Here is a 20,298-nt window from a genome sequence, read left to right as displayed (position 1 = left end):
TGGAGCCTCCACCGCCGCGGCCGACCGCGCGAGCCGGCAGCCCATCTCTCCTCTGCTGTGACGTCATGTTGTCACGTGGTGTCACGTGGTGTCACGCTAAAGGTCAATGGTAGCTCCACCGCCGCGCTCGACGGGCTGTAGTGTAGCTCTAGTAATATGCTTCGCATAAAAATGGAGGGGACACTTAAGCTAGCTAATGGATTAATGCGATAGCTAATGGGTTAATGCCCATATATGCGGAATCGGCCAGGTTCGCTCCTACTCCCTGTTAAATCCGCTCCTGCCAAGGAGCATGCAAGTGGAAGTTACATGATTCTCTTGCCTGCAGCATCGCAGCTGCGTACCTGCGCCTACAAAGTCGTGCGCTATATAGATAGTAACGTATACTATTCGAACTTGACGCTTATTTACCTTCTATATTATACACAAGCGACGTTATCATTATTTACACAATTGATCTTACTTAGATACACTGGACGCAAATGCGACATGGTAAGCTTTCTTCAAAAAGCGCATGATGGCCTCAGTTGCCTATGTGCCATAAAACCCAACACAGCTTTCTTCAAAGGCCTAATCAGCGCACACGAGCGACACACTACGAAAACTTCAGGGGGCACTTCGGCTCTCTAAAGTGCTGCAAGCCGAAAGCCTTTCCTGGCGCACTGTTTACATTGACTGCGAGACTGTTTGTGCTGTACGAGTGCTTTATTTGACTACACACTTTGACTACACATTACAACTACACACTTTGACTGCCGACTTTGTCTGCTTCTTTAGCACGACTTTCTCTGTTTCGATGAGTTCGGTTGCATCCATGGCTATGTTCGCAGAGGTATGTAATGTGGTCACACACGGACGCCTTACGCCCTCTGTCGGAGCGGACGACAACTATTTTTTATCAGGTGTCGTCTGCTCCGACAGGAGGCGTAAGGCATCCGTGGGTGACCTCATAACTTCGAATCCACGCACTCTGACGTCAAAACCATTTCGACCAACCAAAAAAATTCAGGCACTTTGTTGACCTAAAGTGCGGTGAGGCGAAAGCCTTAAGCGCGGTGTTACTGCTTGTGTCACTGATGTGTTGTCAAGATGTTAAGCTTCGCCTCTAAGAGTGAAACGCGACAGCGTCTTGCAACGCTGCCAGGGAGTCCACAGAACGCCACCGCCCGTTCGGTGCTATGCCTTGCTCGTCGGTAAATTGGTTTTTGAGGAAAGGAATTTATCTGTCTCGCATACCTCGGTGGACCCCTGAACCTCGCCGTAACGGGAAGGGAGGAAGATGGGAGTGAGCGAAGACACCGTATTCACTAGACGCGCCTTTGTTCATTCCAAACCATCGAACTGGCATGGCGGAGTGGTAGCGTGCTCGTCTCGCACTCCGGAGACCGGGGTTCGATTCCCGATCTCGACCAATTTCCTGCTCGGTTTTACTTATTTATCTGGCCGGACTGGAAAGTTCGGGTGATTAAGCAATTAACTAAACTCATTCCCACTTACTTGGAGCATCACTATACGATCCCTTTAATTGGTTGCATAGTTACTAGCCAAAGTACAATTGGCCCAGTTTGAAATTCGCGCACTGTGACATCACGAACGTTTCGACCAATTGAAAAGCGTGACATTTCTGTCGACAACTCCCGCTTACAACGATGAGGCATTAAAGGCTTCCGCCTTAAAAGCGTGACACCTCTGCTGACAACCTTCTGTCGACGACAATGAAGCATTAAAGGCTTTCGCCTTAACACTCACCAGCTTCATCCGCTGTCTTGGAGGCCTTGCCGCCGGGCTCGCTGTGGGCGGCGGAAGACGCCGAAGCAGAGGTGGAGCTAGAGGCCTGCGACTGGTGCGGCGGCGGCTGCGGGCTCGACTTGCTGCCGCTGTTGCTGAACCGCTGGTTGTCGGCCGCGTTTTTCGACGACGACGACGAGCCGCTGCCGATACTCGGGGACGTGGGGGCCGCTGCGGACGGGAAGGAAAGAATGGACGCTCTCAGACCACTGCTCGTATAGTGGCCAGATGCTCACCGTGAACGAACTGCGCTGCGCATACGTGTTTACAAGACCCGAACGAAGGAGATAAAACGCAGAGCGACAAGTTGGGCATGTTGGTACTGGTTCATCTTCATGGAAAGACAGCTCAGAAAGAGACGAGATACTTGAAGGAACACACGACGACCGCTTACTAACAACAAATGCGTTTATTCAAACCGCTCGGAATAAATACGGGGTAAGAAAAAGCAAGACAAAGAAACTAAGGAACAAAAACAGATCAAAAATTAGTTGTGACACTTTAGAAAAGAAATTTCTTTCTCCCTCAGCGCAAGGGATGGCTCACTGATACAGTGATCTGTCTTGACAATGTGGTATGCTTCAGCAATCCCGAGTCTCTTTATCCCTATTAGTAAAGATTACTGACGTTTGGTCCAGGAGGGCTTCACAAGTTTTATCAGTTTCCCGGTGTTTTCGCACATGATATGCGAGATGAGTGCCTGTGCCATTCTCTATATCTCTACGGTGTTCAGTGAGGCGCATATTGATGCAACGCCCGGTTTGGCCGGTATACACCGCACCACATGACACAGTAATCTTGTACACAACATTTTTCTTGCAGGCTACCATCGGCTTTACATGTCTTATGTCGCATTATCTGCGCGTTCTCGCGCTTTCCTTTTCGGCGGCCTTTTGTTCTACCGCACGACAAACTCGCCTGAGTTTTTTCGGAGCAGAAAACAAAAAGCCAACGTTGTAAGGGGCAGCCACCTTTTTAAGCCCATGAGCCGTGCGATGAATATAAGGTACGACTGCAAACTTCCTCCGTTGTCAATCCTCTGGGGAATGCTCGGAGTGTCCACCGGCATTTTTTACCAATTTTTCCATCTTGTCACACGCCCAGGAAATGACATACTGTGGATAGCCAGCGGTTGATAGCCGGGAGATCCGTGCTTCGACACTTGCCTTGACTAAATAGTCACACGACTTGAATAATGCATTATTCCAGTCGTGTCCACGAAAAAATGTTGTCTACAAGATTCCTGTGGCATGCGGTGCGATGTACACCGGCCAAACCGGGCGTTGCATCAATACGCGCCTCTCTGAACACCGTAGAGATATAAAGAATGGCACAGGCACTCATCTCGCATGTCATGTGCGAAAACACCGGGAAACTGATAAAACTTGTGAAGCCCTCCTGGAACAAACGTTAGTAATTTTTACTAAGCGGGTAAAGAGGCTCGGGAGAATGCTGAAGCATAGCGCATTGCCAAGACAGATTACTGTATCAGTGAGCCATCCCTTGCGCTGACGGAGAAAGAAATTTCTTTTCTAGTGTGTCACAGCTAATCTTTGACCTGTTTTTGTTCCTTAGTTTCTTTGTCTTGTTTTTTCTTACCCCGCATTTATCCCTAGCGGTTTGAATAAACGCATTTGTTGTTAGTAAGCGCTCGTCGTGTGTTCCTTCAAGTGTCTCGCCTTTTTCTGCGCTGTCCTTCAATCAAGACGAAGATAAAACGCCCAGCTGTGAATGTCGTGTTTTCCGTTTTTAGACTAAGTACGGCTGTAACGTCTCTGCATCGCAGCCTGTCCACGATAAGTGTATACATAGCGCTAATATAATAGCAGGTAAACAGAAAAACTGATATTCCATTCGAGGAATTCCCCCCCCCCCTTTTTTTTTTCAGGGAATACGAAGGGTAGAATTTGCCGAAAAGGGAATTTTTACAGGGTTTCAGGGTATTTTAAGAACCGAAATTGCTTCAATTTTTTTTTGAAATTCACGGAGTTTTCAAGCTGCCGTAGAAAAAAATGGCAGAAAAAAAAAAGAAAAGAGAATTCCAGTCTCTCAGGTCTAACTATATACATAACCGAAACTATAATGATATGTTACAGGGAACGTTATCAAATTTCAAGATGAAGTTGGATTTGTTTGAGATAACAGCGACAGGCAGCTCGAAGTTAACGAATAAACGCCCCAGAGAACAGTTAAAGTGCACGAGACGTCGTGTTAAAATGAAAAAAAAAAAACAACAACAAGAAACAAAAACAATTTAACATTCTGTTGCGCGGAATTTATGCGTTCAGGTTTTACATAATCTATATCTATATGCTGTTTTCATGCGCTGCACCACACTAACAATAAGTTATAGACGTTAGTCTAGCTTCTAGCACACCACACCAGTATCAATGACGTTACACGCTCCAGACCGCTCCCGCGCACAGTACGCCTCGACTCCGTGTTATACATTATACACTCACGTGTTCTGTTCCTTCGTTGACAACGACCGCGTCAAAGCACTAATATATAGTATATATTAGCATAGCGTTACTGCACCGCCACCTCCCGCGGCCAACAGTGCATGCCCAGATGGCCATACCGTAACGCGCCACTAAAGCTCTCTATTATTGAGAAATTTTTCGTCGATGAGAGGTGCCAGTATAATTAGGCTGAGCCATAAAACGACGCGCAATTTTCGAAGCCGCCAAGGCCAAAGCATTACTTACGTCGTAATTAGAATCGCGAAACGAAGACAGCTAATTTCCGGATTACATTCAAGAAACCGGGAGCCCAGAAGAGTGCGGCCTTCATTTCTGCCGGACACTTTCCTTCGAGTCTCCGCTCTGAAACTCTAGCGAGACAGCGGAGACTATACGCTAATCCCACGGGGAAACAGAAGAAGCCGCCGCCGGGCAAGATGTAGGGATTACCGAAGGAACAAGATAAGAAAGGCACGGCAGAGAATGAGGGCATTAAGAGGTGATTACTTTGTCCGGAAGTAACTGCGCCCGGAGGCAGAGCAAACCCTAGAAGAAAGGAAAAAAAGGAATAAAGAGAATCTACAACGCCCAAGAGGGCAGGCGAATTAAAGAACGCCGAACTACTCAATCGAAAAGTTAGTTTTATCGGACCATTCACAATATCAGCCCGCGCTCCTTTTCTCCGTCGTTTTATACTTCCGTCTGGCTGAACCCGTCGCTTTTAGCATGAGTTCGAAGCAAGTGTACACGACCATGTGGATAAAATGCGCACACAGACCCCGGGGCATCGCCCAGACAGCTTAGGCGGGAAAGCCTCGGCTTCGCTGCTACGCGGAAGACATCCGATGGAACCTCGGATCCGACGCTATGGCTGATGCCGTATTGTTCCCATTTTTCCTTTACATCCCTATTTTCTCGTGACGTCTTACATGGAAGCCAAAAACTCCCGCCTTTGGTGGTAGATACGAGATTCAGCCAGCCGGACGTTCCCGATCCATCGCGAAGACACGGCATCTGCCATCGTCCCATCGAATTTCTGCTTTCTTTCGCTCGCAGACCCCGCTTTATAGGCTCTGAATAAGAAACTCGGCTCTTCTCCCCCACAACCTGCTCTTCCCCCACCCTTCTCCTTCAAATGGTTCCCGACTCTACTAAGCCGCGCAAGAAACCGCTCGTCCGTTGCAGAGGTAGTATTTGCGCCTACATTCTCAGATAAACCGTTCCCCGCCACGGATCTCCCAATACGGTCGCGAGAACGCGCAATCGAGCAGCAGGGGACTTTCGGGAAGAACGGGGAGGAGGCCGTCCGGCGTCCTATACCCCGCTTGTTGCGGGGGAGTCAATTTTCGTTCACGGAGACTTCTACCCCGCGCTCCTGGCTTAGGCCGGAACAAGCGTCGATCGAGGAGGTCGCTGACAAGCGAAAGCTTGTTCGCCGGACACAAGGGGACGACTGCTTTCCTCGGCGGTTGCTGCCCGGGACGCGGCCTTTTTCGCTCGCCAAGTAAAAGCTTCGCAGGAGAGAGCCGGGAATCTCGTTCCCGCGGGAGCGGATTACCCGTGAAACGAACACTGCCAGATGGCCTCGCCGATCGTGCGGACGCGAGGAAAAGAAAGCGCTTTCAGATAGATAAAAACGACGCGTTCTTGTACGGCAGCATGTTGTAAGAAGGCACGTTCGACAAATTCTCGAGTATAGAAAGAGGTAGCAGGCACTCCAACGCGTCATTCACGCTTGTTACGCCTTATATCTCAGAAAAAGTACATACGATAGGCGCCAAGTCTTTAATTTGAAAAGCCAGAGAACCAAAAGGAGAGGCCTTTTAAGTGCAATGAAAGTAAACAAAAAGGAAGCGAAAGCTAAGGTGTAGAAAGTTAAAAGACGATTTCGCAAACAACAATCCCATTCCTACCGGATCAGTTCACGAAAGGTTTTGAAACTCAAGTGTTCAGACGTTCGACGTTCACTGCACTGTGCCCGCCTATCGAGTTGGTTTAGAGAAATTTAATAGTGCACTTAGAAACAGCTGCACAACTTCCAACGATCAGAAACGACGGCGTGAGTCAAACAAATGTCATTAGAGATTTCAAGTTGCTACAAAAATTCAGATGCTGTGCCCTTACACTCTCGCCAAGATTTTTCTTTCCAAAGATATTTAATGCCAGTGGTGCGCACTACGAAGGAAAGATTGCACAGCGCTCCATCATCATATACTGCGCGTATTTCAAAGCCCAAGGATGAAAAGAATCACACATTGAAGATGTATCGGCGCGCCCGGTGACGCGAAATGGCAAAAAGCAGGCGCTGCCAAGAAGAAGAAAGTACGCCTAAAGCAGGGTGCACAAAAATACAAAAATAAAGAAACGAATCAAATAAAGCAGTACCGCATATAAGCAATAAAGAAAGCCAGACGAAAACCAATTCGCTGTAAAACAATGCGCGAGAAACCCTGCGAGAGGCGTCGGAATCGTATAGACAGCCAACCTCGCAGTGAGATGAAGCGGCTGAAAAAGAAAAACAAACCAAAACAAGGTAAAATGCGCGGGGCACCGACACTGAGGATAAATGGGTTATAAACTGCCGAGATTACGCACTAGATGGAGGAAGATATAGGCAAATAAAGGGGCGGGGGGACCTCAACCAGGCCCGGGGCGTTTTTTGTTCATTGTCGTATTTCACTCTTTCGCCGACATGCGCCTCGGGAGAGAAGCGGCACCTAGCGCCCTTTCCCCTGAGTGCCTACTGTTTCCTTCCCGACACAGTCGTTCTCTCCTCCTCTCCATCTTTTATTGTATTTTACTTTCCGTTCCTCAGTTGAGCCACGTCCTCTGCCCTTTTCCTTTCTTCGCTGTCGCGTCATATTTATGTATTTCGCGAAGGCTCCTCCGAAATGGGTTTCTAATACGCCGGGAGGAAAATTACATTTCTGCTCGACATACACTCCAGCGTCGCACCAACGAAACCTTTTATCTTTTTTTCCTAGGTGTTCCGCTGTATCGCCTTTTCGCCGTCCTCCCCTCGCGTTCGCTTCCTCGACACACGATGGCGGCCACGCAGTATATAAGGCCACTTCTGTGTGTGCTTGCTTGCAGATAAATGTTGTTCGATAGAGGACCAAGGAAGAGGACCCGACAGGGGACGATAAAGGCAATCTCCGGCAATCCCTCGAAACGACGGTGAGAAATACGAAACGGTCACAAAACACGAAGAAAAAATAAGTGGATCACTATCATGCAAGTTAACTCGCTACCTTATTTTTCACGATGGTGTATCTATCTCTTCCAGGTACTTCATTTTCTTTTTCCAGTACGGCCGCCCAAAGTTCATGCGATGGTAAACACATCAGTTGCCAGCGAACAACGCAGTAGCTCTTCAAAATAACCCGAACTTTAAGCAATGTTCCGAGCGGTAGTAACTTTGCAAGTTATAGCTGCGATAGCGATCGGGCAAAATGTTTGCGCGAATTAGTTAGAGTGCACGGGAGCGAAACGCATAGCGTAGCAAGTAAGGAAGCAGGTAACCATGTCTGTTAACAGGTCGTATCAGAAGAATAAAAGCTGTGCACTTCTAAACAACGAGATGGGTGTTAGTACACAAGCCATTCTAGCTAGGGATCGCGCACATACAGCGAATAAATCTTCTTGGAACCATGTTTTGTACGGCTGGCTCTGTACGCACCCAAAAAAAAGTGCTGTTTCTCAACAGGCTTGCACCGCAAAGAAAAGGGGGCATTTTCGTCCTTTATCCCGGTACTCAAGGTTTTGATCCTCTTTTAGCAGCAGATGCAAAGTATGACACAATTACACGACACTGCACAGACATTCGGTGATTTGATCTACTTTCAGTGTAATACTGAATGCTTCACATAATGCATACAAGAAAAAATAGGCAATCCTCGTGGGGTTTCTGCGTTACCATCTCTGGGTGCAAGCAGCCGTTTCAAACGCAGTACAGCTGCAAAATGAAAATTCATTGCCCCTGCCGAAATACCGATGCATTTTGCGCTTATAGTTACGGGTTGAATTTTTCGGCTTGCATTTTTAGAAAATTCGGCGGACTTTTTTTTTTAATGCTTATTTCAGAACGAAGCTTTCTTTTGTGCGCGCGTGTGTGTGTGTGGGGGGGGGGGGGGGGGGATGTTATTCTCAACGGACGAATGACCGTTTTTTCCTGCGCACTCAAAAATCCTTTATTGTAAACCTTGGATATTTTGGCATCACGAACAGTCGGATTACCAGTAATTAAAGGCAACAGCATTAGGCAGCGAATTGTGGAAGTGGTGAAGGAGTACACCTTAAGGCAAGTAGTGATGGCAGATACGAACTATATACGAGAGTGAAATAACAATGAGAATAAGAATTGGGTGGAATGCATTTGACAGGCAATCACAGGCGATGAATAGTAGTTTACCGATACTTCTCAAGAGAAAAGCATACAACAGTTGTATCTTGCTGGTACTAATTTGTGGCGCAGATTAGTGGCGCAGTTAAATTGATGATGATGAAGGGTCGTACATACAGCTGTGCTTGCAGAAGAATATGATATCGCCATTGAAAAAAAAACAAAAAACGTTTAAATGATGGAACCGGCAGACAAAAACGCGAACTGAAGTTTACTTCTAAAAACTAGGTTGTCATGTTCTCGTTGGCTTGTTTCGCAGAGTTGAGCGAGAGGGCGCAGCATCATGTGGTCTGCGCCCTGAATGGAGCGACGGAACTTGCGCTGAACAGTTGTGGTAGAAGACAGAACACGACACCTTTCGTGAAGCTTGTGCATAACGCTTACACATGAAGTCGAGAGAGAGAGAAAGAGAGAGAGACAGAGAGATAGAAACTCTTAATTGAAAAGCAGTGAATTAATGCAGTGGAGAAATCTACTTAACCAAGCAAGTCGCGGTACTTAAACGCAGCCTCTTTCAAATTTTCGCTTTCCCCTGTAAAGCGTGCACCAACACAAGCAGACAAGCGCGCAAGGAAGTCCACTTTACAGACACGCACACGCGTCGTATACTCAGTGGCGTTTTCTTGGCAATTAAAGGAAAGGCAGTGGGACGAAGCCTGTGCAGCTGTGCCACTCCACCATAGTACGGGTGCAGGACGGCGCTTAGCACACTGCTCCCTGCGCGGTTTTTCGCTCAGCTGCTTGAACAGCTGCCGTCATCTATGGAAACTTTTTGGAACCGTATGCGCGTAAACAACTCGCTGTAATAATAATAAAAAGATTGTCCCCGTGGCACTCAAACATTGAAAATGCACATTTATGTTATAAATTTGATTTAAATAACTTGTGTTACCAGTACAATATTTTTTAGAAGAGTGTAATAACTGCATCCGGGGACTATATTCGCTGCCTAAAAAGAGAGCGTGTGTTTCGGTTGTGTAGCCTAGGCTCCATTGCCAAGAAAAGCTGTCGGGAGTATAGATGAAGACAGAACATTATCAGAAAGGAATGGAAGTGAAGTACATCGCAGAAAGATTGTGTATTTGCCATAGGTGCATTCTCTGAGGACAAGGTAAAGGGAACAGAGTATATGCACTATGCTGCAACTTACACCGTTTCAAAACATGGGACGCAGCGAAAACAAATCTGATGCATTCATATTCTTTTTAGTTATCACTTCATACAAACGCATATTCACATCCAGGCAGGTTAGATTTGTGAACCCCGTGAGACCTTGGAAATAAATTTACTTATTTTCGAAGAACGAGAAACTCATGGTGGCGTTTAAGCTATAGCAATCCATTAGAAAGGCCTAGGGGAAAATTAGGTGCGTAAATCAAAACCGAGAGCAAGAATAAGAAGTTCGTTTCGACCATTGCATATTAGAATAAAGGTACCAAATTATTTCGAATGTGCTTCTATACGTACCGGCTGGTCCGCGGACTGCGCCCGTCAGCCTCAAGGGACAAAACAGCACGTGACCGAGAAAGCCGCGCCCCCAACTACAAATCATCAGGATCTTTCCTGTGCATTATTTCTTCGAGAGGAAAACGAAGAAAATAAGGGAAAGAATGAAGGAAACAAGGCTTAAGAAAAGCGCCATAACTTTGTTAGATACAGACGCCAAACGTATATCAAGGCTCGTAAGCGAACTCTTGTTGCCCACTTCAAGCAGAGTGGGCGCGCCGCCGCACAACACGCCGCGAACGCTAGGTAATAATTTAGCCGCTCCACCTTATCGGTGTTCCCGCGCCGCTTGTTTGTGACGCCTACGTTCGAAGCAGGGCTCCTTGCGTAAGCCTCCGCCAGCGAGCACTTCCTTAGAGGCTTATTTTTGTCCTCCAGGCATCTTGTTTCCGCCGGCGCGATGCGCTGGGCCTTCGCGCGAACGTTAACAACAGATGCTCCGCATCTTCCATCCAATTTGGTGCCGGAGGCGTGGATATCTCGGATGATCTGGAGCGAAGCACAAGACTAATCAAGAAAGACTAAACAAGTCTGTCAACACCTAACAAACGAGAGATTACAGAGCCTGCACTGAGGGGAGTTGTTAATACCCGGATGAAAGCCCTCTTCATAGCACAGCCTGAAGATAGCTTACGTTCGCAGGCTCTGTTCTCGCACGAAAGAAAAACAGCACTACATTTTCTTGTTACTATAACCTTGAAGACGCCGGCAAGAAAAAAGGGAGAAGAGAAAATTTTAGCAGATGCTGGAGAAGAGTGTAGGAGAACAACAGCCGCTCCTGACAGCTCATCGCCTTAGGGATTATAGCAAGCTGGAAAGCGTCCCTGCACCTGTGACTTTTTTTTTCTCGTCACATTTTTCTTTTTTGCGCGCAGCAGTTATTTTACCTCGCTTTCCTACCCGTTTGTTCCAGGACGACAGTAACACTCGTTACGCTTACCAAGAGTAATAAAAAAAAAAGATGAGAAAATAACGGAATTTCCCATTCCACTTTTTTTCCCGTGTCTCCAGTCCCCGCATAGCCCGCTTGCACAATATGTGTGAACGGTGACCTTGACGCCGAACTAACGCCTTCTTGGACTCTTCAAACGGGGTACCGGCACAAACATAGCACAACTGAACTGCATATGTCAGGTGAACTGTTACTTGATTTATTTGTTCTGGCACTTATGTACAGTCGGAGACAAAAGTCTCTGGATCTCGTGTTTTTCAACCGAAGCCCATAGCTCCGCTATTAGCCAGCGGCTGGAGACCACACTTGTGGAAGTGAAATTCAATATTTTGTTCTTTCATCTCCACAAGTGTGGTTTCCAGCCGCCGGCTAATAGCAGGGCAATGGGCTTCGCTCGAGAAACACGAGGTCCAGAGAATTTTGTTCCCTACTGTACATCAGGCATGTACATCAGTGACTTGAATTAGTAAGTTGGTGAGTTTGTTTAGCAAATGAAGGAAGGAGCTAAAGAATTAATGAAGGAATAAATTCTCGCTCAATTAGCCATTCAAGGACTGACCTCTTCGTTTGCCTAGTTAGCGCGGCCTGCTCTAGCGCTGCCGCTACCTCCGTCGCCCCAAACAACATCCCACACACACTCTCGCCTGCTCACTGCTTCCCGTAGAAGAAAGGACGCCATCTCATTAGCCTCAACAAACGCAACCAGGTGCAGCGGTCGTCTCTGGGACACGAGGGGAGGAAGGACCACGCGAAGGCGCCGGCCGCGCCGCCGACCATCAAAGCAGCGCTGCTTGGGAGAAGGCGGGCCGCTACGGCACACAGCGCCGCCACTGTTGGCCGGCCTAATTACGTTAAAATGAGAAGGCACGGCTTTCGAGAGGACGCCCTTCGCTGCGAACTTTACGGGGCCGCGCCGAGCAACCGCATTAGCATATTGCGCGCGGCACAAAGAATCTGGCCCGCTTGCCTGCTCTCCCGCGTTTGAGAGCACAAACGAAAAGAGAGAGGGGCGAGAAGAGAGATAGAAAAGGAGAAACGAAAGTAGAAAGGCTGAGAGGACTCACTACTTTGTTATTTTTGTTTTCAGACGATACGCGCACGTGCGGCAGAGATTAGAAGGGCTGCCCTCGAGTGAGGTGAGGATGATAAATAGTGGCCTCCGGAATTTCCCCAGCAAATTTAACCGAAAGAGCCCAGAAGTTGAGCGTTGCCCAGCACACGAACCTCCGAGACAAGGCGTGTGGCGCCGCGAGGAGGATTAATTTTCCAGCAAACACGTCGTCTATCTTTGGCTTGGAAGGCGCCTCGCGCTCCTTAGGGACGTTAAGTTGTTGCTGCCTCGTGAGCGGCGAGATTGGCCCTGACCATTTTTAACCCGAATGTTTAACCGAGAGAACATTTCTCGCAGAGGGTGAGTTAGCACTTTGAGGTTACTACGACTGGTGCCTGCATATAGTGCGTAGCAAAAAGAAGTATTCCTTTAGCTGCGCGCGTTCGCAAAATAGATATTAAAGTGAAAAAAAAAAGGCAACAATGGCTGGTGATAGCGAGAGAAAAAGCTGCAAATAAATAAAAAAAAAATGAGACGCTTAGTGGGCTTTGCTGGGCAGGAGAATAGAGGCAGGACAATAGATGCAAGAGAATAGAAGCGAAAGTATAACGGATACACATTTAACGCTGACAGTCAGAGATGCACAATGGCCCGAGAGGACGCGTAGCTTGTCCAGTTCTTTCTGCCAAACGACACGCCGCGGTGGCTAATGGGCTACGCGGTTCGGCTGCCAACCTCGAGGTCGCGGGATCGAATTCCAGCCGAGGCGACAGCATTTCGAAGGAGGAAAAATACAAAACTTTCGTGCTTAGTGACGTCAGTGCAGATTTAATTACCCCGAGGGGTCGAAATTGACCCACAGCCCTGCACTACGGCGTCTCTCACGCCCATATTCAGCTTCGGGATGTGAAATCCAGCATACCATGCAGTTTCTACGACAAGACGCAAATCAAAATGCTCACGCTTCGTATGTATAGAGTCCAGAGAGAATGATGCGAATACGAGCTGATCTTTCACAGCATTTACGGAGTTAAGCTCTTTTTTTTTTTGCTAAACTAAGGAACAAAAGTAAAGTAAGAACCAACACCATCAGGCGACAAACTCAAGACAAGTATCGGCCACTGATAATATGACCAATGACTGTGATCCACCATTCGAAACCTGTGCAATGACGAACAGCAGCTAAAACTCATCAAAGCCTGCACAATCGTAGTCCAATCAGGCAATAGCGTTAGCAAAACGCTTTAACGTGCCCCAGGCCTACCTACACCAGTATCCGTGTCGCTCGTAAAACTCAACAATCGGTTATCAGAAGCTTGAAGCTTTCCTCTGCTCCACAGTAAGTCCAGAGGAAGAGAGAAAAAAAAAGCCTTAATCCTTAAGCGCCTTCCAGTTAACTTTTAATGAATACACAACGCCATACCAGTCTTTTAACTAAAAGACCCAGGACAAAATATTTGAGAAACACGTAAAATACTGCTGTTCTGTAAAATACTTGCTAGCATTTCATGTGCAGTGATTCCTACTACAACACGGGTCTCTTTAGCAACACGGTAGCTGAAGTATACTCCACCCGCTGACTATAAGGTCAATTTTCTGCACTCTTGGAACAAAACATTCCAAATCACGGATTCCAAATCGCGGTGCGAATACGGATTCCTGGAGACTTACATATTCTTAATCTGGATCGCTTTCTCTACCCACATCCGACACCTGCTCTGGCACACACAAAACCGGCCTTCACAAAGTGCGCCGCGCACTTTAATAAACAGCGTTTCGAGATACCCTGTGGATCACTGCAAACGAAGACGTGTAGTGTCGGACAAAAAAAAAAGCAAACGAAGACAAGAAGGAGCGGGCCGACGAGAGCAAGCAGCCAGGAATCTAAATCGCATTCCGCGCGACCGCTGTGTCGCAGTCAGGGTGAAAACATTCCGCACGCCACGCCTGACAAAGAAATATAAAGAAAGGCCCAGCGATACGTACAACGCGGAGAGGCATCTCCGTAAGTAAGAGCAAACACGGAGCTCGTCCTGTATACGTCGACCAGATCCAGCGCATTCATGAGCGACGAGCTCGAAGGGAAAGCACTGCTGTCGAGCAGAGGGAATAGTCCGCGTACACAATTCACCATCCACAGCGCGCGCCTGTAGCTGTGTGTGAGCGCGGGAAGGAGGACGTAGCACGCCGAGCGCTCGGGACCATAAATCTTCGTTTAAGCCGAGTTTGTGCCCGCGAACGGCGGCTCCACAGCGGAAACCCGCAGGCGCGCAGTGGTTCTCCGGCTCCGCTGCGGGTAAACACATCCAGATCGCGCGCGCGCCTTGGGAACACGCGCCCTCGCCAGAGACTCATCGACGCGCTGTCTTCCGCTTTGGTATGTGGGAGACAACGCCGCTTCCGTAACCGCCACACGCGCACCATACACCCTGGCATGCCGCGAAGTGCGCAGAACGCAAGAGGAATGTATGCGACTAAAAGAAAAGTACACACAAGTTCTGCACACGTTTACCGAACTAAACACGCGAGCACGCAGTCGTGGACGTTCGCATTGAAATATACGTAGGCAGCCTGAAACGGCTGCAGAGGGATTGCAAAGATCCCCGACCATCCGGTCGGGGCCCACGAAGAGACAGTTGCCGGTCGGAATCCTTACCTCGTGTCGTATGTGTGCGTGCATGTATGTAAACCTGCTCCCGTACCCGGGTACCCGCGACGCACAACAAGACGGCAGCGCAGCCGCTGGAAGGAAGGCTTTCTCCACAGGCGCGAAACGCGCTCAATTATTCAGCTACAACTGAGCGCGCACTCTCTCTCCGAGCTCGGCTAGTTCCGGAGGAGTGTTTCTCGGCTCGATGGCGCCCGAAAAGCGGGCACCGGAGGAAGAGCAGGCGGATGGAACAGGCTTATCTCCTCCTAGAGGAGACATTCAACCTCGCCTCCCTCCTTCCATTTCCGCATCTATGTATATAGTTTTGCTTTCCTCGCGCTCCCCACTCGATCTCCAGAGCATTACAAATTTACTTCGTGGGACGTACTTGTCGTCTTCCTATACTCGCTGGCGTATACGTGGCGGCGAGAAATGTGACGAAAGAACGCTTCGATGCGGCAAACAGATGAGATGAAGAGGAAAAGCGCGCGTCTCTCGTCGTAAACCCGTCGGGCAAAGGGCGTCCGGAAAGATATGAATTTTGCAAAAGATGTCACCAGCCGGCTGAACTACGTGAGCGGGACACGGGTGGCAGGCTGGAAATGCTTCCGCGCATTGACACTCGGACTACGATGTACGGTCTTCTTTACAGTAACTCACCAGCTTCACGGCGACGGTGGCATCGCGCTAGAATAAAGGTAATCTTCTGTATACAGTGGAGACACATTAAGGGTTGAAAATTGGGCGAGTTGGTACGAATTCATACTGGTGTGGCACCACAGGGACAGGGACAGAGACAGAGTGACAAGTGACAGAGAGCACTTGTGTTGTTGTCACTCTGTATCTGTCCCTGTCCCTGTGGTGCCACACCAGTATGAATGGAGACACATTACGCGGCTTCACTGAACGGAGAAGGAGCCCTCCGTGGAAGTGATGCGCTGCACAAGGTGCTGCATTGGGCAAATACTGCGTGACAGCAATCTACGGGGAATACGTGCGCGGGGAAAGGGACAGGGAAGGGACGTTTGAAAAGCCCATGCAGCAATGCTGATCAACTTTTGTGGACGCCAGTCGTTTTGTTGCCGGGAGCCGGATCCATCTGTGCAATCAACTGAACGAACCGGGAAGACAACGACGGCAAAATTATATCTTGCGAAATGCCGTTCGTTCCAGTCGTACTGCACACTCCACAGCCAAGGCATACATTGCTGCGCCTCGAAATGCAGCCAGACTATAGCCGATTAGTACTATACTCTAGGAGCTCACCAACAAGTTAGCCGTTGAGGTGTTGGTGGTCTTATGTGCAGGCAGAATTATGCTTAAGTGGTCTGTTGCCATCATACACAGACGTGAAATGGAGACCGAATGAGAAAATCACGAGCGGTAAATGCGTAACAGGCCTCACAACACCAAAAAAAGAAAGAAAAAAAAACAAACAAACAGAAAAGCAAAGAAGATGAAGAGGGAGACAGAAAAGAATGCAGCTCCAACGTTTCCCCCCCGCTGTCGCGAGTCAGCGACGGACTCAGTTTAAGCTCAGGAGCCCAGCGGAGCTTCCAAACTCGCATTCATTACTTATAACAAGTGTAGGGAAGCAATTCGCATCGCAGGCCGCCCATGCAAAACAGATAACCAGGAAAGTGGCATCGGCCTCAGTCGGGTAAGACGCGCAGTTAAAGCCTATAAGTCGCATATGCGTTCCGTTTCGCGTCATTAGGCGCCTAATTAACCATGCCGCCGACAACGCTTGCAAGCCCGGCGGCGCGGCCACGCGTCGCAATCGGTAAAGCACGCACCGCAATCGGTAAAGCACGCACCGCCGACGCCGCGCGAAGAAGAGCAAAGAGCGGGCGAACACAGCGCCAGACAGCCGTTATAACGCCACGGGATGCTTAACGCTTAAACCCATTCCGAGCGGGCAAGCTTATGGACGTTTCTTATATATATATATATTTTTTACAGCGCCAGAAAGGCGTGGGACGCCATTAGCGAGAGGCATCCATTCGGCGCGGCGCAGATAATCCTTCCCGCGCATGTTCGATCGAACGAACGGTTGCGTGACGTGCAGTTTCCGCAGCAATAACTACAGCTAGGACTCCATGCAGTTCCAAAGGTTAGTGACAAAAAAAAAAAAAAAACGATAGCGGCAAGCATCACCTCACTGAGATGCGTTGTATTATCTCCTCATCTTTCATTTTTTTTTTGTTTCGCCGCCAAATGTGCCGTGCCTCGACAAGCAACGACCAGAAAATACAGCGACGAACGACGAGCAAGTGCATTTAAGAGAGATGCAAGATTGAAAAGAGAGATAAATCGAATCAACGCAATAGTACTAAAACGAGCGATATCAAGCCCGACGATCCTAAAGCGAGACAGAGAGGGAAAGTGAGAGGTAGAGGGATGCGAGTGATACGTGCGTGCCGGGTATATATACACAGTGCGGGCGGGCTAATTAACTTTCCAGCAGCGCCATCGGCGATAACGCTGAATCGCGCGTCATTTCCTCGACTTGCATAACGGTTAATTTACGAGATCCGCGCGTTACCCGCACCAGTAACGCAATTAACGAGAATGGCAATTGATTCCGCTACGTGCACCTCGATAGTGGCGCGGGGATCTCCACGACCTTTCTCGGTGCCGGAATGAAGGAAACGAGCAGAGCGCTCAGACTCGCAGTCTTCGTCGCAATGCGCAACAGATGCGCCGCTCTGCGTCAGTCTGGATAGAGCGTAAGCAGGACCACGGGTAAAATACACTACACACTATCTCAAGAGCCGCTCGCACTGCAACTATAGTGCTGCAGTTACATCACGTATTACGTTACGATACGTGACGCATACTCTACCGATAGTAGAATGGCATCGAAGTTACAATCTAATGCTGGTTAGGGGGAAAAGGACGACTGCGGAAAGGCGTTTCCCCGTAATTTCCGCACAGCTCGTCGTTTATAGCGCACCACTAGCTGATCTAATTACCTTGCAGCTAATAATAATAATTACCCTGAAGCCAATAATACAAAGTTGAGAAGGGAGGGGGAGAGAACACGTTTGTCACGCTCAAAGTACAGCAAGAAGTGGGCTCAATTCATTAAGCTGGTTAAGCTTGTCAACAAATGCAGCCCAGGACGGAAAAAAGTGCATAAATCTCGTTAGAAACAGAACAGCGACCACACATATACAAGTGAGAAAACCCGGAGGACGAAGAAGAGGCTTGAATCAAAATACGTCCACAGCTTTGGCGTAGTGACAGTCCTGAAAATACGCTCGTCTTCTCACAGCTTACAAATCGTCTCCAGATTAAATCACCGCATCCAGAATACGAGTTCATCGCGGAAACGACTCAAAATGCGGAACATGGCGACCGAGGAGCTGCCATTCCCACAGCTCAGACCCAGTCTTCAAAGGTGATGCATTTAGAATATGAACTCAAGGAAAAAAGAGCTGTTTTACGTACCGACGAAACCAGAGCATTCCAGCAAACCGTGCATAAAGTGCAATGAAATCGTAAACCATGTATCAGCCCCAAGGATGAATATGTAAAGGTTTGAAAGCAAATAAATCAAGTTGTTCGATCTGATTATGGGGTTTAACGTCCTGAAGCGACTTACTGACTACGAGAAACGCCGCAGGGAAGGCTCCGGATTAGTTAGACCACCTGGGGTTCTTTAACGTGCGCTGACATCGCACAGCACACGGTAGCATTTGGTTTCGCTTCCATCGAAACATGGCCGCCGCCGCTGAGATTGAATCCTGGTCCTCCGGATCAGAAGTTGTCAAAAATAAAAAGCCAGAAATTACGTGCAAAGTAGAACACCACTCAACGCTTTCCTTCTGCTACACTCTGCATTAAATGGACTGCCACAAGTATTGGGCACTTTTTGTTAACTTAAGCGTAACGTATAGTTAAAAACTTTCATAGTGCGGTATTTTCAGTTGAGAACGGTGTACAGAAAAAAATCTTCTAAAGGCAGACAGCGGATCTCGAGCTAACTCTTGAATGTCAAAGTACCCGCGCATTCGAATCTGCCTAAAGTCAAACACAACGCATACGAGTGCAACGCATTGCGCACACACACTTTACAAGTATCACTGGTCGCAGTCACACTCACATATCTCGGTCCGATATCCCCGTGGAAGAGCGAGGGAAACCTCGCCTTTCGCTCTACGTTTTAAAAAATATATAAAAACTTCACATCAGCAGCACTCGTCAAACCGTACCTCGCGTGGGTCGAAGATGGAGCTGGGACTATAGAACGCCGCAGGAGGGCTCTCAAGAACTTTCGAAGCGAAACGTTCGCTCACTAAACACCGCCAAACGACGGCACGGGACCAATACGCCATGCTTCCGCCCGTAAAGACCAATCTCACCTTTCGTCTGGCAACAACACTGCGACAGGAAGAGGCAGGAGCCGCCCTTAGAGTTCCGGTCGGCACTACGTAATTTCCTGTCCCCCTGCGCGCGCCCTTCGACGGCACCAGCGCCGGCAACACTCGCACCGGCGGCAGCAGCCAGAGGGGCCGGCTCCAGGAACCAGTAATCCTCGCTGCCCCCACCGGGACAGCGGTCCGAAGACGACACGGACGATTTCTTCTTCGTCTTGCGGTCGGACTCGCTCAGGCAGGTCTGACTGCGCTGCAGCAGCGGCCGACGGCGCCAGAACGTCGACGTTCCCCCCGCTTCGGGACGCCTCGCCGTGCGACGTCGCGTCGACGACGCGGCGGTCTTGGCTGCCGTTTGCTGCTGCGACGACGGCGTTCCCGCAACAACGGTGTCCGCGCTCGAAGAGGCGCGATCGTCGGGCAGACCGGCGGCCTCCATGTCACACACACGAAGTGCGGCACCCCCGCAAGGGGAGCCCGCCACTCTCTCTCCAACCAGGCCGAAATACCCCAGCACTGAACGAAAACACACAGGGACCAGACTCGCAGCACGCTGAGTGACAACAGCTATCCTTTGGACGCGGGCTAGCAACGGTCAGGCCGCATCACAATGGCCGTCGGAGGAAACATGTCCGCACGACAGAATCACACTTCCGAAGTGGTGGAGTGGCCGCAGCTGCCGTGGCACTAACGACAGACGTAGAGAGAAAGAGAGAGCCCCAGAGCTTTCGCTCCCACGATGCGTCATATGGGGGCTTCCCCCGAACCCGCACAGACCGCCTTGTTGCTGCTCCCAGCTTTGCAAAAAGAAGGGAGGCGCGGGAGCAACGCGATGAGGGAGGCAGTGCACGCGCACTTGCCGCGCAGGCACCGCACTTCTCCACCCGCGCTCCCTCCCGTGTTCGCGTGGGGCGCCCGCCCGCGCTCTCGGTGCACAGACAGCGCGCGTCGGCTTCTTTCCCTTTCGCTGACGAAAGTCGCCGGCGGCGCGGGCGATGGTGAAACTATAGTGAAACAACGCCGAGGGATGACGAAGCGCGCACCCCCGTACACGAGCAGCTAGAAGGCCTCCTCGTCGCTTCTCCCCCTTCTTCCTCAGCGGAGATGG

The 20,298-nt window shown here is 49.3% G+C and overlaps 1 protein-coding gene across 3 annotated transcripts in view; it reads right to left on the bottom strand.

The window, feature by feature from the left end:
- The window catches only part of LOC149341132 (uncharacterized), a 187,866-nt gene that overhangs the window by 25,403 nt on the left and 142,165 nt on the right, over positions 1-20,298 (bottom strand). For 2 of the 3 annotated variants that reach the window (XM_089543010.1, XM_089543011.1), the window contains one exon: positions 1,750-1,959. In XM_089543010.1, coding sequence (XP_089399136.1) covers positions 1,750-1,959 — 210 coding nt within the window. Of the gene's footprint in view, positions 1-1,749; positions 1,960-19,178; positions 20,164-20,298 lie in introns of those variants that run through there. The other variant, XM_089543009.1, reaches the window with a different exon arrangement.

The sequence above is a fragment of the Amblyomma mixtum genome, chromosome 5 (genome assembly GCF_055824585.1).
Source record: "Amblyomma mixtum isolate Tamu chromosome 5, ASM5582458v1, whole genome shotgun sequence".
NCBI lineage: Eukaryota > Metazoa > Arthropoda > Arachnida > Ixodida > Ixodidae > Amblyomma > Amblyomma mixtum.
This window is presented reverse-complemented; position numbering and strand designations above follow the sequence as displayed.